Source organism: Molossus molossus, unplaced genomic scaffold, assembly GCF_014108415.1.
Source record: "Molossus molossus isolate mMolMol1 unplaced genomic scaffold, mMolMol1.p scaffold_m16_p_15, whole genome shotgun sequence".
Classification (NCBI taxonomy): Eukaryota; Metazoa; Chordata; class Mammalia; order Chiroptera; family Molossidae; genus Molossus; species Molossus molossus.
The window spans coordinates 379,354-393,672 of record NW_023425350.1 but is presented as its reverse complement, the minus strand read 5'-3'; the positions used below and the strand labels follow the sequence as shown (position 1 = coordinate 393,672).

The 14,319-nt window shown below is 58.3% G+C and overlaps 1 protein-coding gene across 1 annotated transcript; it reads left to right on the top strand.

The window, feature by feature from the left end:
• The first annotated feature begins 6,065 nt into the window (after nucleotides 1-6,065).
• On the top strand, nucleotides 6,066-10,662 carry TMEM18 (transmembrane protein 18). The gene is made up of 5 exons (XM_036263229.1): nucleotides 6,066-6,165; nucleotides 7,170-7,290; nucleotides 9,104-9,158; nucleotides 10,337-10,430; nucleotides 10,505-10,662. Exons 1-5 carry the CDS (start codon nucleotides 6,109-6,111, stop codon nucleotides 10,595-10,597), a joined length of 420 nt encoding a protein of 139 aa, XP_036119122.1. The 5' UTR covers nucleotides 6,066-6,108; the 3' UTR covers nucleotides 10,598-10,662.
• The last annotated feature ends 3,657 nt before the right edge of the window (nucleotides 10,663-14,319 follow it).

Sequence of the window (14,319 nt, the reverse complement as noted above, 5' to 3'; positions counted from 1 at the left end):
GGAGGCGGCCGACCCATGTTTCCATCTCTCCCTTTCTCTCTCTCTCTCTAAAAAAACAAAGAAAACGTATTTGAAGAAGAGAACATAATACGCAGCAGAACGCAAATCAACAACAGGAAACAAAGTGGCGGTGAGGGGTCATCGCACCTGAACAAAGCTGGCCCCGACTGCAAACACCCCAGAACCTAGGAAATAAGCTTCAGGAGGTTTTGGGCGGCCCCAAGCAGAGGGGTTGCAGTCCGCCGCTTGTGTTGCGGGGATCCCCATGGACCCGGCGCCCGAGAGACCGTCAGGACAAGTGGCGCCGCATCCTCAGGCTGGTCTGTGCTGCTGTCCTGAGGCCGGTCGATGAAGAGAAGGCACAGAGTAGTTTTGAGATGGTGCGGGCATTGCTCCCCCATGGCCGTGGCAGGGAGACCCTGGGGGAGGCCTTAGGAGGAGTCCTCTTCCCTTCCACCCGCGGTGCTCAGAGCCTCTTGCTTTACACTTGCTGTGTCTGGGCAGCATCTCTGAGCAGGCAGTGTGGTCACAGTGGGGTCAAAGAGTTGCCCCTCTTTGTGGCCAGTTGTGACCCCAAAGTGTGCTCAAGTCCCGACCCTGCACCTGCAACTGTGGCCCCAGCAGATGTGACCTGGTGAGGATGAGGGGACACTGGAGCAGGGAGCTTGACCCCATGATGGGGCCCTGCCCACCCTGGATGTTGGACTTCAGCCTTAGGACTGAGAGCACGGTTTTGGGTCCTGTTGTTTAAGCCCCGGTCATGTGCTTGGTACCCTCATCGCCCTGCAAACTCATACACCCCTTTTCTGATTCTCCCCTGGAACCAAAGCTTCCCCTGAGGAGCACTGGAGAGGGGAGGGCGGCCAGGTGTGTCGATGCCCATCACGACCTGACCTAAATCCCAAGACAAGAATGACCCGAAACCTGTGCTCAGTCCTCCGCGGAGTAGGCAGGGTTCAGCAGTAAAGCAACAATCCGTTCCTCAACGGATGAAGCAAATCGCCCCAAGTGACCGAGAGGAACTGAGGGTAAAAGGACGCTGCATAAACGTTGTCCTTTGAGAGCTGGCGCGGCGCAGGCAGAAGGGGTGGACCTCAGGGTCCATGTGACCTTCCGAAGCCCAGGGTCATGCCCTCCACGGGCACAGCAACCGGCATGTCCTCTGCCTGCCTCTCCCTCTTTTATTAGCACTAATATTAGACAATTATTTCTAAAACATTTCTCAAAAACCTAAGAATTTCAAGTCTGCGTTTTCTTTTCAACACACTGAATAATAAGAGGGAAAAATAAATGATTTCAAGCCCTGGATTTATCTTCTTCTTATCAGGAGAAAGCTGTCACATAAACCAGTGAAATAATTCGAGGAGTTCCCGTGTCCAGCTCTCCTGGCCGGGCCCGGGTCTCCCGGGAGCAGGGTCTGTGCCTTCAGGAGACGGTCTGCTCTGCCCCCGGGGCAGGTGAGCGCCAGGCCCAGCACAGTGCCCTCTCTGGGAGGACGCCCACCTTACCCGAATGCCTTTAGGGACGACACAGTAACCGTGTGTGTGAAGACAGTAAGTCCCTAAGCTCACTGAAATGCTTTTGCCTTTCGAACACCACAAACTTACGCAAAACCCCACCGATGCTGGGAGAGAAATCAGAATGCTGAGGGCAGTAGGGCGGGGAGTTCTCATCTGCGGGAAACGTACACACACTGGATCACTGGGCTCTCTTACGAAGGCTGAACGCAGCCCACAGTCCAGCGGGCCGTGAGGAGAGGAGCTGAGTGAGCCGGTGAGGGAGGGACGCAGGAGCCACAGGCTGAGGGCGAAGCAGACGCCCGCGGGGAGCCGGCCCCAGCGCTCGGGCCTGTGTACGTCCTGGGCCCACTCACGTCTCCTGGGCCCTGTGATCTCACCCCCAGCAGGGCCTCGCGCCTGTTGGGAGTAATCGCAGTGGACAACCAGTGAGAAAAAACCAAAATCTATAAAATTTATGCGTATTTCTGGAAGGAAAAAACGTCAGAGAGCCCCGTAAGCGATGGGTTACTGGTAGCATGTTGAGGCCTGAACCCAGCCTTTTAATTTTTACTTTTATTTCTCTCCCTGTCTGATCTAACAAACGGAGAAGAAAAAGCCCAGTTTACTGAATTAAATGCCAATCTCTCCACACACCCACACCCAGAAATACCCCTTTTCCAGCCGCCTGGGTGTCCCCGCAGCCCCGTCCAGTTGACGTAACACTCAGCTTGAGATCCAGTGTCACTTCCCGTGCAAACTCACATCAGCTGGTGGTGGGTGTTTGAAACTTGTATCGCTCAGCATCCTGAAGTTTCACCATTTGGGGCAAGGACCCCCTGTGGTCAGCAGTGCCCACCGGGCTGCAGGCCACAGGGAACGGGCCTGGACGCTGCGCCTGAGGCCCTCTGGGGAGACGCACTCGGGACTGAGAAGGGCGATGAAGTGGAAGGTGAGCTTCAGACACAGGGCTGCGTTCCTGCTCCTACTGTGTACTGATGATGTTGACACTGAAATACACGAGGTGCACGTCGCAGCGACAGGCTAGATTTAATGCGTCCACAGAACTGCCTAAATGAAACGAGCTTCTAAATTCACGGGAAAATTAGCTCCAGCTCCCACCCTCTGCACACACAGAGAAAATGAATAACAGGTTTATAGAACAGTTTGCCCCCCAAATAACTTGAAGACGACATTGTTTTAATAAACGGCTCACACAGCCCACTCTTGCTGAGAACAGAGACGTCCCGTGAAGAGGCCGTGGCACCGAAGGTCCACGGTGTCGGTCCATCCAGACTCCTGTGAGGCCTGAGTGGAAGCTGGCAACTGGGGAACCTGGGGAACGCCCCAAGGAGTTTGCAGAGCCCCATAAGCTGCTGCTGAAAAAGCAGCTTTGAAAGCCCTGTGCTGCAACACACCAGACATTGATTCTGAGGAAAAAGTCTTCCTTGGAATTTTGTATTGCTTCCAAAATGTCTAATAGAATGTGCACGTCCAATTTTGTCGTGGCTGTTTATTTTTATTATTATTTTTTCCTTTATTGATTTGAGAGAGGAAGGGAGAGGAAGAAAGAATCGATGGACTGCTTCCTACATGTCCCCCACTGGGGATGGGCCCACAACCTGGGCATGTATCCCCACCGGGAATCGAACCAGTGACCCTCTGGTGCAGGGTCAACACTCAACCACGGAGCCCCACCGGCCGGACCTGGCCATTTATTAAAATCATTTTGGGGAAATGACTGAGCATCCTAGCAGGCAACTGTTATTGCACGCGAATGCATGCATTGTGGGTGTTCCGGTGCGGAGATGGTGCAGGGACACGGGTTCCGGAAGACGTAGGGGTGATCCAGCAGGACACGGAGCTGTCCAACCCGACCTGTGCAGCCAGCAGCGGGTTCCCTGCCTGATGAGTCACCACGAACCAGATGGGTCATCTTGGTTCCCGGAGCTGGATCTCTGAACTGGGTCCCACGAGGCTAAAATCAGTCTGCAGGGCTGGCTCCTCCCGAGACCACAGGAGTCCCTTTCCGGCTTTTCCTTCCTCAGGGCCCCTGCATCCCGGGGTTGCCACCCCCCTCCAGCTTCACAGCCAGCCTTAGCCACAGGCTCCCTATTTTAAGGTGAGCTGGTCGCCACCTTTGCCATGTAAGGAAATACGCTCCCATTTCGGTTCTACACATGAACTGCAGTATCACGTGAACACACGGAGCACTGTGAGGGGTGGTGGACAGGAGACAGGTAAAGGGCAGACTGCAGACTGCTCTCTGGACAAAGGTCTGCCAGTCTTACAGAGAAAGCAAGGACGCCAGCTGTGTGCACACCTTCACGCAGCCAGTGCACTTGCACTCGAAACCCTGGCCCACTGGCTCAGCCACTCCTCCCAGATACAAGGTCACAACTGATATTCTCCTTCCCCGTCACCCTCCAACGTGTCCCTCCCTCGTCGCCCCACAGGGTGACCTGGTTCCCCCACTGTGTTAATATCTTTCACCCTTAGCGGTGCTGAGCACGCAGCTTTCTCACGATGATGCCCCTGCCCCCAGCGCACCTGGAGCCTCTCCACTCTGGAAGCTTCAGCTCGGAACCCTGCTCGGTGAGCCTCAGGCAGGCTTCTCCAGCGCCACCTCGGCCACGCGTCCCCGGGGCACTGACCACCGTTGGCATCGTGCTGTCCGGCATCTGGCCGAGGGCCTGCCTGCTGCATTAGCAAACGGCCAGGGTATGTGTGACTTAAACGCTGTGCCCGCTGTGCAGCGGCACTGTTCTAGGACATGCCCCCACATCTCAGTCCACCTGACTGTCACGGAGGGCACCCGGCAGGCTTCACAAACAAGGGTCAGGCCAAGGTCTTGGCAGCCTGGGCCCCAAGGGCCGAGGACATCAACAGACCTGGACACAGGGCTGTGGCTTCTGTAGCTGACCTGCCCACACATGCAGCTGTGGCCTGATTTCTAACCATGCGTCAGGGTTTCATCGATACGCAGTCAATGAAATACAATCAAAAGGAGGAAGTTTCCCAATGAAAGCACACATCGCCCTTGTGTGTGATCAGCAGCCGAGGTGAGACGGTCCCGGGTCCTGCAGAAGTCCCTGGGGCACCTGCTGGCTTTCTGCTTTAAACTGGTGACATACCGTCGAGTGGATTTCCCCGAGGAACAGAGACGGCACGTGTCTCCTGGATGCTTCACTCACCTGCGTGAGGGCTTTGTCTGGGAACACCACGTTCTGACGGACCCGCCTTTGATCGAGTGGTTCTAAGGGTCTCTACAAAGCAGGGCCCCAGAATATTTTCGTTATTACTGACTGAGCTGTCAGGACAGATCCGTTAGTTCACTCACATCACGAGGTCTCCAGACACCTGCTCTCCGACGTGCTGCGAGTGTAAAGTAGATAAAACGGGACTAACGCCCTGGAGAGGCTCAGATCAGAGGTGGAATCACAGATCAACCAAATCAGCACAAACTTCTGTGAGCACCGAGGTGGGCACTGATAGAATATTGAAAAAAATGAGGTGAAGATGCATATTAAATTTGTTGGATTTTTATCGGTACAGCTTTTATTACCCAATATTGTGGATCTTTCACCAGCACATTTTGAAATAACCAATTTTCTAAAGGCAGTCTAACAAAGAACTCGAAAATAGCACATTCAGCTATCCCACGGGGCTCAGAAAACATCTGTTTCTCACCTAGAACTAAATGGCGTTGACAAAAACCTCAGGTCACTAGGTGAGACCGTAAGGAAACTCCCTGGACGGCAGACCTCACGGGGAAGACCCGTCCCCACAACAGGCCCTGCGCCGCCCCCTGCTGGGGCTTCCGTCAAACTGCGGCTGCGCCGAGAGTCCAGACGCCGCCCGGACCCGCCTTCACCTGCCCCGAGCACCTGTCTGAGCACCGGCCCCGGGGCACCGGTCCCGAGCACCTGGCCCCGGGCTGGGGACGAGCCGACGGCTCCTGCAGGAGGCAGTGTCACCTCCCAGAGAACAAGGATGTCGGCTCCGTGCTGAGCACAGGAGCCTTCCCGTGCGGGGCCGTCTGGGGTATTTCCGGCCCTCCCCGCCCGGTGGAGGGGGCACTGGGGCCGGACCGGGGGCAAAGGGGAAAAGCGGGGTCGAAGGCGGACCCCGACGGCACAGGGGCGGCGGCGGCCGGGGGGCAGAGCCGCGGACGAGGCTGCTCGACAGCGGGCGGCCCGAGCAGGGGCGCCGGCCACGTGCGCACCGCGGACCGGCGGCCTCTGCGTCCGGGCTGCAGGGGGCGGCGGGCCCGGGGCGGCCGCCCGCTTCCCCTTCCCCACGGAAGTTCCAGCAGCGCGCGCGGCTCCCGCCGCCTCTCCGGACCTGCCCCGGGCTTCACGCCCAGCTCGGCGGCCGAGGACCGGACGGCGCCCCGCCGGCCCGCGGGAGGAGCCAGGCGGACGCAGACGCCCTCCCGCCCGGCCCCGTCCCGGTCCTCCCCACCGCCACGAAGCTCGCGAGAGGTGCGCTCGTGCGCACGCGCAGAGTACGCACGCCCGCTCCCAGCGCGCAGGTCTCGCGATACACGGGATCCCGCGAGAGGCGACGCCGGAGGCGCGTCTGCCGGGATCGGGCGGGCTTCCCGGGCACGATGCCGTCCGCCTTCTCAGCCACCTCCTTCCCCGACAGCATTCCCGCCGTCATCACCGTAAGTTGGCGGCCAGCTCGGTGCTGGCGGTTGGGGCCGCTCACGGCCTCCCTTCGCCCGCCAGGGACGCTGCGGTCCTGGCCGGGGGGTTGGGAGCGGAACCTGAGGGGGGGGGGCCCTGGGCGGTGATGGCGGAGCTTCCGGGGGCGGGCGCGGCTCCTGAGGGCGGGGCCTGATGGGGGCGGGGCGAGGGGTTGGGCGGTGGGCGGGGCTTGGGTTGCGGGGCGGGGCCTGGAGGGCGAGGGCGGCCTGGGTGGTGGGGCGGGCCCGGGGCGGGCGCGGCTTCTGAGGGCGGGGCCTGGCGGAGGGGCGGGGCGGTGGGGCGGGGCCGGGGTGTGGCCCGGCGGTGGGCGCATTAGGGGTGCTTTCCCGTGTCCCTGCCCCTGGAAGTGTGATGTCCTGCGCCCCACCGAGCCCCTCGCCCTGGCCGCCCTCGAGTTGGCGGACAGCTCGTGGCCCGCTTTTCTGTCCAGGACGCGGAGCGTCCGCCGTGCGTGGGCCGGCGGGGCCGGCGGGGCGGGGCGGGGCCGGCGGGGCGGGGCCCGCGGGCTGGTCCAGAGCGAGCTGGTCAGGCCGGGCGTGGACCCGAGCGCTGTGGGGCGAGGTGGACTTGCCCACCCGAAGTGGGGAGGCCTCGGCAGGTGCACGACTGGACTGCCGGGGCCCGCGTGCGGTGCGAGAACTTGACCCCCGAGTTTCAAGCGGGCGTGAGCGAGTGCGGCGCCTGCGCCAGCCCCCTAGGTCCGCCTCGCCCGTGGCCCGTGACTGCTCCGCGAGCCCACGGCGGGTCCGACGCTGTCAGCCTGTGCTCCGGCCTGAGACCCCGGCGGGGGTGCCGGGCGGGTTCCTGGTCCCTCCTCCCTTCCCTCTCCCCTGGGGACCCTTGCTCAGTAGGCCCAGAAGTAAGTACTGGAGAGCGACGGGCCACTGAGCCCCCGCCCTGGAGACAGGAGGCCCAGCCCCGCGGGCGTGGACGTTGACCAGTGTCCGATGTTGTCCCACAGCAGACAGACTGGACGGAGCCCTGGCTGCAAGGCCTGGCCGTCTTCCACGTGCTCTGCCTGCTGCTCACCTGCCTCTCGTCCCGGCACTATGAGCTGCAGGTCGGCCACTTCCTGTGCCTCGGTGAGTGGGACAAGCAGCTTCTGCGAGATTCGGCCCTGCGTGTTTTCCGTGCGCACTGTGTCCGGGGACCCAGCCCTTTGGTCTCCCGCGCTCTGAGCCTCAGGGCACACCCGGGTCTGGGAGTTACAGGGGTAAAGTCATCTGTGGGTATTGGGTTTGAAAGGCATCTACTGAGCCCCGCCTTACCGGGAGGGGGTCAGTATCAGTTACACCAGGTGAGTTGGATTCAGTGGAACCCGGCTCCTTACATGAGAGTTTTTCTCTGTGGGCTTAGCACTGTGATGCCCGATCTGGAAGGGAGACTGCAAACCAGGACGGACACATATGTATGTGAAATAACGTGTTGCCAAGTCAGGGGGATCAGGTGTCAGAGAAACGCCGCCTGGCGGTTGTGATGCTGAGCCCCTAGCAACATGCCGGGTGGGGAGGATGGGTGGGCAGAGGCTCAGCTCTGTGGCACCAGGTAGACACTGGAGATTTTGCTTGTAGTTGAGCGAACGCAACACCTAGTCTCAGACCCGTCAGCTGGCCTGGTGCAGGTGGGAAGTGTGAACAAGGGTGCTCTGGGGGCCGTGGGCAGTGCCGAGTCTGGTGACAGAGACTATGGTTCTGTACAAACTGGCGAGTGCAGTGAGGGTCTGAGGAAGCTGGGACAGGCCCAACCAGGAGACCTACTCCTTGGCCTCCTCGGCTCGAGGCACCAGCGTTCCGTCCTCACAGGCCTTGTGCCAACTCTGGGAAGCGTGACCAGGGAGAAGGCGGGCACAGGAAACACGGAGGGGCTGGCTCCTGTCTGTGTGGCGATGCCTGTACCCAGGTGGCTTGCGGTAGGCGGGAGGCAGGGGGTCGGTGGCCTGAGTATGTAGGCTGACGTACTTGACACAGTTCTGCAGACCTGGGGGCTCCAAGCGGTTTGTCGTGTTCTAGGGTGAAGAGGGGGTGGTGCTCACCCTGGGAAGGATGCCGATGTGCGTGCAGTTACAGTCTTATGACTGTAGCTCTCAAACCAGTGTCAGGTTTGCGTATTAGGGCCAATTTCATGCTGTGAATGGAGCACAGAGGCCAACGATTCCCAGGCCCTAAGGACATGGCCACCTGTCACTCGATATCAGCTGGGCAGGGTCCCCCTGAGCTGGGCCTTCCTCAACTCTCCTTTTTAGGCAGGTCAGTGGTCAGCTGTGGCGGCTGAGCTGCCTGAGGCCCGTGCCCCTGGTTGGGTGGTGGCACCCCTTTGCCTCGGTGCTCCTGCAGCACTGCGTCCCCATCCAGCTGCCCTGTGAGCACGACACAGCCCCCGTCCCTGCAGCTGTGGGGCTCCTGCTGCCCTGACTTTGCCCCCAGAGCCCTGTGCTCACAGGGGTGCCCCATTAGAATCATGAGGTTGAGAAGTGGGTGGTTGTAAGGGCCAGGCTTCACGGATCTTGACCCTGCTGCCTAGTGTCACATAGGCCTGACCTGCGACAGGGCATGTAGGAAATTAGGCAAAATAGCCAGTGTGGTGAATTCCTGGTTTCGGGCAGAAGACCTGGGTTTTCTTGACTGTGTGTGTCTGAACAGCTTTGTGTGGTCTCACGGAGACCGTGGAGACTGCACCCAGTGCTGACCTTGTTTCCCTCCTGTTAAATGGGTGGGTCTTGTAGTTACACAGTTTTATAATTTTTATCTCATATCTAAAGTGGAAATTATATTTCTCTTCCAACTTTTGCTATCCTGTTATGTCTGCATTAAAGACTCATTAAAGACTCGTCTGTATAGACTGTTTCCGCCATGATCAATAATCAGCCCCTGAGTTCTACCGTGGTTTCTTTTGCAGTAACGTTAGTGTATTGTGCCGAGTACATCAATGAAGTGGCCGCCATGAACTGGAGGTGAGCCGTCGCTGTCCTGCCTCTGCGTTTTAGGAGAGCACTCTGCCTGCAAAACACGAGCCCAGAGGAGAAACAGCAGCTTCTCTCGGGCGGTGTAGGCTGGGAAACAGAGCCTTACGTGTTTCTTGCTGAGCAGTGCCAGCTGCACACTGGGTGATGCTGTTCACGACCTTGAGGGGGGGGTTGGGCTGTTCAAAGTGATGTCAGCGCAGAGAAAGGGAGTGGTGGGTAGAGCTGGGTGGGTGTGTGGTCCAGTGGAGGTAGCTGAGCCCTCCTGCCCTCCAGGGACCACCTGCCCAGTGTCTGGGCCTCAGCCCCGCCCTCCGCCCTCCCTCAGGAGCCCCTCCTCCCATGAGGCTTTTCAGGTCCCTCCACATTCCGGTCAGAAAACGCAGCCTGTTTCCCCAGACGGGCTGCAGGCTGCAGCTTTCGGCCAGAGCTGGGCTCCCGCCATTTACATGGCCTGAGCAGAACGTGGTTTTTGTTTTAAATGTAAGATTGTTAGAAGTTTTTTAATATAAAGAGGAAAACTATACACGAGCACCCCATCTCCTGAGTGTGCGCCCATCTCCTGAGCGCCCCCCATCTGAGTGCGTGCCCATCTGAGCGCCCCCCATCTTCTGAGCGCTCCTCCCATTTCCTGAGCGCCCCATCTGAGCACACACCCTTCTCCTGAGCACCCCATCTCCTGAGCACACCCCGTCTCCTGAGCACACCCCGTCTCCTGAGCGCACACTCTTCTCCTGAGCACCCCATCTCCTGAGCACACCCCCCCCGAGCACCCCATCTGGGTCTGTGGCCAACAGTGGCCCCGAGGCTGTGAGAGGGCAGCAGGGCTGTCATCCCCCACGGGGGTGAGGCTGGCACAGGCCAGGACCCGCAGGGAGTGCGGCAGGGCTGGTGTCAGGTTTGCTGACCACACAGGCGGGTGTAAGTCGCCTTGCTTGTCAGACCCTCCGGTTAAGGCCTGTGCTTCCTGTCACCCTGCGGGCGCCCTACTTGCTCACTGGGGCATCGGTCTGGACCGGGCAGGCCCCGAGGGCCAGTGTGGTCGTGGGTGGCGGGTTCTGCCTCTGTTGACATCAGACCTCTCCAGTAGCCTTACGCTAAATAGAGAATGTCATTAAAAACATTGTTTTGTTATACCTAGTGATTTTTTAAAATTTGTCTTAAAACAGGTCATTTTCAAAATACCAGTATTTTGATTCGAGAGGGATGTTCATCTCACTCGTGTTTTCGGCACCGTTGCTCCTCAACGCCATGATCATCGTGGTACGTACCGTAGACAACGAGTCCTCGTGTTCTCCCACCGCGGCTCCCGTGTAAACTCACAACGCTCGTTGCAGGTGCTGTGGGTGCGGAGGGCACTGACCGCGATGGCCGACCTCAAGAGCTTGCAGGAGCAAGCGCGAGCCAGGAGGAGGGGGAAGGAAGAATGACGGCTGCCGCTGCCTTTCCGGGAGCTCCCTGCACCGCGTCAGCTGAGGTGCCGGCGCTGCAGGCCTGTCCCAGAACTGACCCCATTGTAAAGATGGTTTTTGCTGTGACACTGTTTCGTCTGTGGCTAGTTACGCTCAGACTCAGGTCGTCTCTCCCACCTTTTCTCTGGCGTGGGGTTGCTCCGGGAGTCACAGTGATAACAGCACCTCACCAGCCAGAGCGTCCAGGGTGAGTCCCCTGGTCTGCAGTCGCGGAGCGGCCTGCGCTGAGCCGGGGGCAGGCGAGTCACGCGGTTGCTGGGAACAAAGCCCTGTGTCGCTGGGGGACCTTCCCGGAGCTGGTTCTCGGAAGAGTCCCTTAGCCCGAGGGCTGGCGCCCGCCGTGGCTGCAGCGCGATGCTGGTGGCGGTCCAGGCGGCCTGCACAGGCTGCCACCCGCTTCACCGCAGGGCAGCCACAGCCGGAGCGAGGGCCAGGGCCTTGCCCAGACCAGACCCTCGGGGAGTCCTCACGAGCCCCTGGACAAAAGGAGGTGTCCATACGCTTAGCCGCTCCTCCACGCGCTCTTGTGGGTGTAAGTCCACAGCTGAGCTGGGCGCTCAGCAGCAGGCCCCCCCTCAGAACCACCTCGTCACCACGTTGTAAATTAATGGATCTGAAATCACAGAACCAGCACACAGCCGTCGCGCTGTGGAGCACACCCTGGCGCGGGTGCTGGAACAGTCACGGGCCTATGCCCTGCACTGTGGGGTCTGCAGTTAAACTAAACCAATGTGCTGAGCTCAGTAGTTCCCACGTGTCTGTGCTTAGTACTGATTACAAAACGTACCGCTGATGTGAAAACAGTAAACTAAGTGACACGCTGCCGTCCACACGTGGGCACTGTCACTGCCTCACGGCTTCCCCTCTGCCCGCGGTCCTCTGCCAGCTCGGTGTGGCCCCAGGGTGTGGGACGTGGTGGGTGGTCACTGGAGGGGTGGGGGGCGGGACACTGCTGAGCACCCTGTGTGCTCAGACAGCCGAGATGATCTGACCCACAACGACAGCAGTGCCGAGATGGGGAAACCGAGGGGAACTTGAAGGGACCCTAGAAGCGAGGTCTGGGCAGAGTATGTTACGTCTCAGCATCGTGGGCCATCCCGGGAGGCCGGGCCCATAGAACAGGCTCTGTCCGGGGCAGCGGAGCAGGGCCCCTTGGCTTCTCCCTTACGAGTTACACAGAAGAGCCCCTGAGCCCTGGCCCCACGGGGAGGCTGAGTCCACCCTCAGAATGGAGTCAGGACGCACAAGCCCAGGAGAAAGTCCATCATGACACACAGATGGAGGAGGATATTCCTTCCTAAGTAGTTTGGGCACCTGGGAACAGTGCTATCGATTGTGTTGGAGCAGGTGGATGTCTGAAACCAAAGTGGGAGGACAGCCGAGTGGGGCTCTTGGTTTAAATTTGATAAAATAGTTTGTGAATAATTGTCTTAGTTTTTAAAAATAAAATACACTCATTGCTTTTAGAGAGAGGGAGGGAGAGAGAAACTGATCAGCTGCCTCACCTACGCCCCCTCCTAGGGATTGAGCCTGCAACCCGGGGGCATGCCCTGACCGGAAGGAGCCAGACCTCTCAGTGCATGTACACTGGTCAGGGCTTGTTGCCCTAATTTTAGTGAGATGTTTTCCCCTGAGTGAAACATGTTCTTCACGTTTCAAAGGAAAAAGTGTTTGCGTGAACGCTTGTGTTCAGCAGCTTAGAGGCTCACACTGATAGATTTGAATCAAATCATGTTTTATAGACCATTGTAAACTTGTAGCAGAGAAAGCATCTACTGAATTTTAACATTAATTTTAGAAGTGATTTGATAGATTCTTGTAGGTAAATTGGAGCTTTCCACCTGAAGTTTTTTCCATTCTCTTCTTGACATGTGAAACTTGAGTGTTGAACATTAGAAGTGACAGAAATAGCATCCCATGTGAAGCCAGCGCCTGAGATTGCACCGGACCCTGACTGCGTTTCTGGACATCACAGTGGCGTGTGGCTTTAGGGGAGTTGACTGCATCTCGAGTCAAGTTCCCAGGAAGGAACAACGGGTGTGACCATGGGGGGCTGGGTATGTGGGGGCGGGCCGGCTCACTGAGCCCCATTCCCTGGTGAGGAGGTCCTGACACTGCCTGACTGTGGGGCTGAGTGACCCGTGTGAAGACATGACAGGAGGTCGTTTTGTTCCCTGTACACCTGTGTTATCTTTTTGAAACAGTTGCTGATGTCATGGTTATTAAAGTAACATGTATGAGATCAATTCTGAGTGTTTAAATTACATGCCTTTTGTAGTGAAAGTCACAACATTAAGTAGAGTCAGTTTATATTTTGACGATATAAAAGTTTGTCCAAGAATATGCTTGGTGTATAATATAAAAATTCACATTTTAAAAATATATTCAGTAGATATTTGTGGAATTCTCTTAAAAATTTGTTTTAGCATAACATTCAGCCTCGATCCACAGCTCACTCTCTTCTGTAGCTGGTCGTCGGCTCAGCTGGGCGATGCCTGGGGACACGTCTTCTGTAGCCAGGTGCTCGGGTGACAGTAGATGTTCCCTCGCTGGACTCCTGACCGAGTGGAGTAACCAAGAAACAGACCCGATGGGCTGAGATGGACACAGACTAGGGTCACGTTTGTCCTGCTGTGAGGTCCCCACCTCGTCCTGTGGGTGGGCAGCGCAGTGCCCGCGGCTGTGTCCCTGGGCAGCCGATGTCTGCATCTGTTCTCACATCCGACGGGTCTGAGTGAAGGGCAGGCCTCAGCTGTTGGCTCCGGCTCCGTTCTGACCCTGTGTGTGGCCCGGTCCATCTGCACAAGCAGAGGGTTCGAGTTCTTCCCCTGTCCCGGGAGAGGAACGAGAGCATGAAATACCATTCTGTGGGGGGTACACCCTGGTATGAAGAGAGGAGCTGGTTTTGACCCCTCCCTCTGAGCTGGACCTTTCTGAACTTAGTTTTCCTTGTGGAAAAGTCATGTCCAGTCTGCCAGCTTATTGATAACGTCACTGAGGACCAAACGTAGGCTGCATAGGAATTTCCCTGAAGTGTGCGCACTGCCGCTCCAGTTAGGTGGGCAGCCCGGCGTCCACACCTCTTCAGACGACATCGGTTCCCGGTGGGCACTGCAGTGTCAGCTACGGCCGGAGTCCAGCTGGGGGAGAGAGACGTGTCCAAGTAACCACAGCCTTTGGGGCTCCTGAGCGGTGCAAGGACCACACCAAGTGCTGCGCCCACTGTCCTGAGTTCCAGGAGCTGTGGACCCGCCCTCGTTCTCACTGGTCTGCGGGGCTCGGACACGCTGCCTGGGGCCCCGGGGAGGGATGCTGTTCTGACTTCAGGGGGACAGAACTGGGTTGGCAACGTCCAACTTAGATATTCACACTTAGCCAGAAGCAAACCTGACGTGTGCGCACGTGCACACACCAGAGAGAACCAACCCACTGAGCTCGCCCTCCTGTCTCCTGGGCAAACACCTCCGCACCCTGTGCACACGCTCGGCCCAGGACTCCGTCCCAGTTAATAAGCTCGTGTTCGATTATTGATGCTTTTCTAGTTTCAGGAAGACTCACAATCGGATTAAATCAAACAAAGGAGAGCGGAACAGATGGGGTGACGAGGCTGGTGCGTCCATGGGCAGTGGACCTGGGGGATGAAGACAAGGTTCAGGACCCGCCCCGGCAGGGCCCGGCCC

Bases quoted from the DNA above. Each gene is read 5' to 3' on its own strand.
- TMEM18 (XM_036263229.1), top strand. From the start codon at position 6,109: ATGCCGTCCGCCTTCTCAGCCACCTCCTTCCCCGACAGCATTCCCGCC. The intron at 9,159-10,336 runs GTGAGCCGTCGC...GTCTTAAAACAG, and splicing joins GTGGCCGCCATGAACTGGAG to GTCATTTTCAAAATACCAGT. The intron at 10,431-10,504 runs GTACGTACCGTA...CGCTCGTTGCAG, and splicing joins TCAACGCCATGATCATCGTG to GTGCTGTGGGTGCGGAGGGC.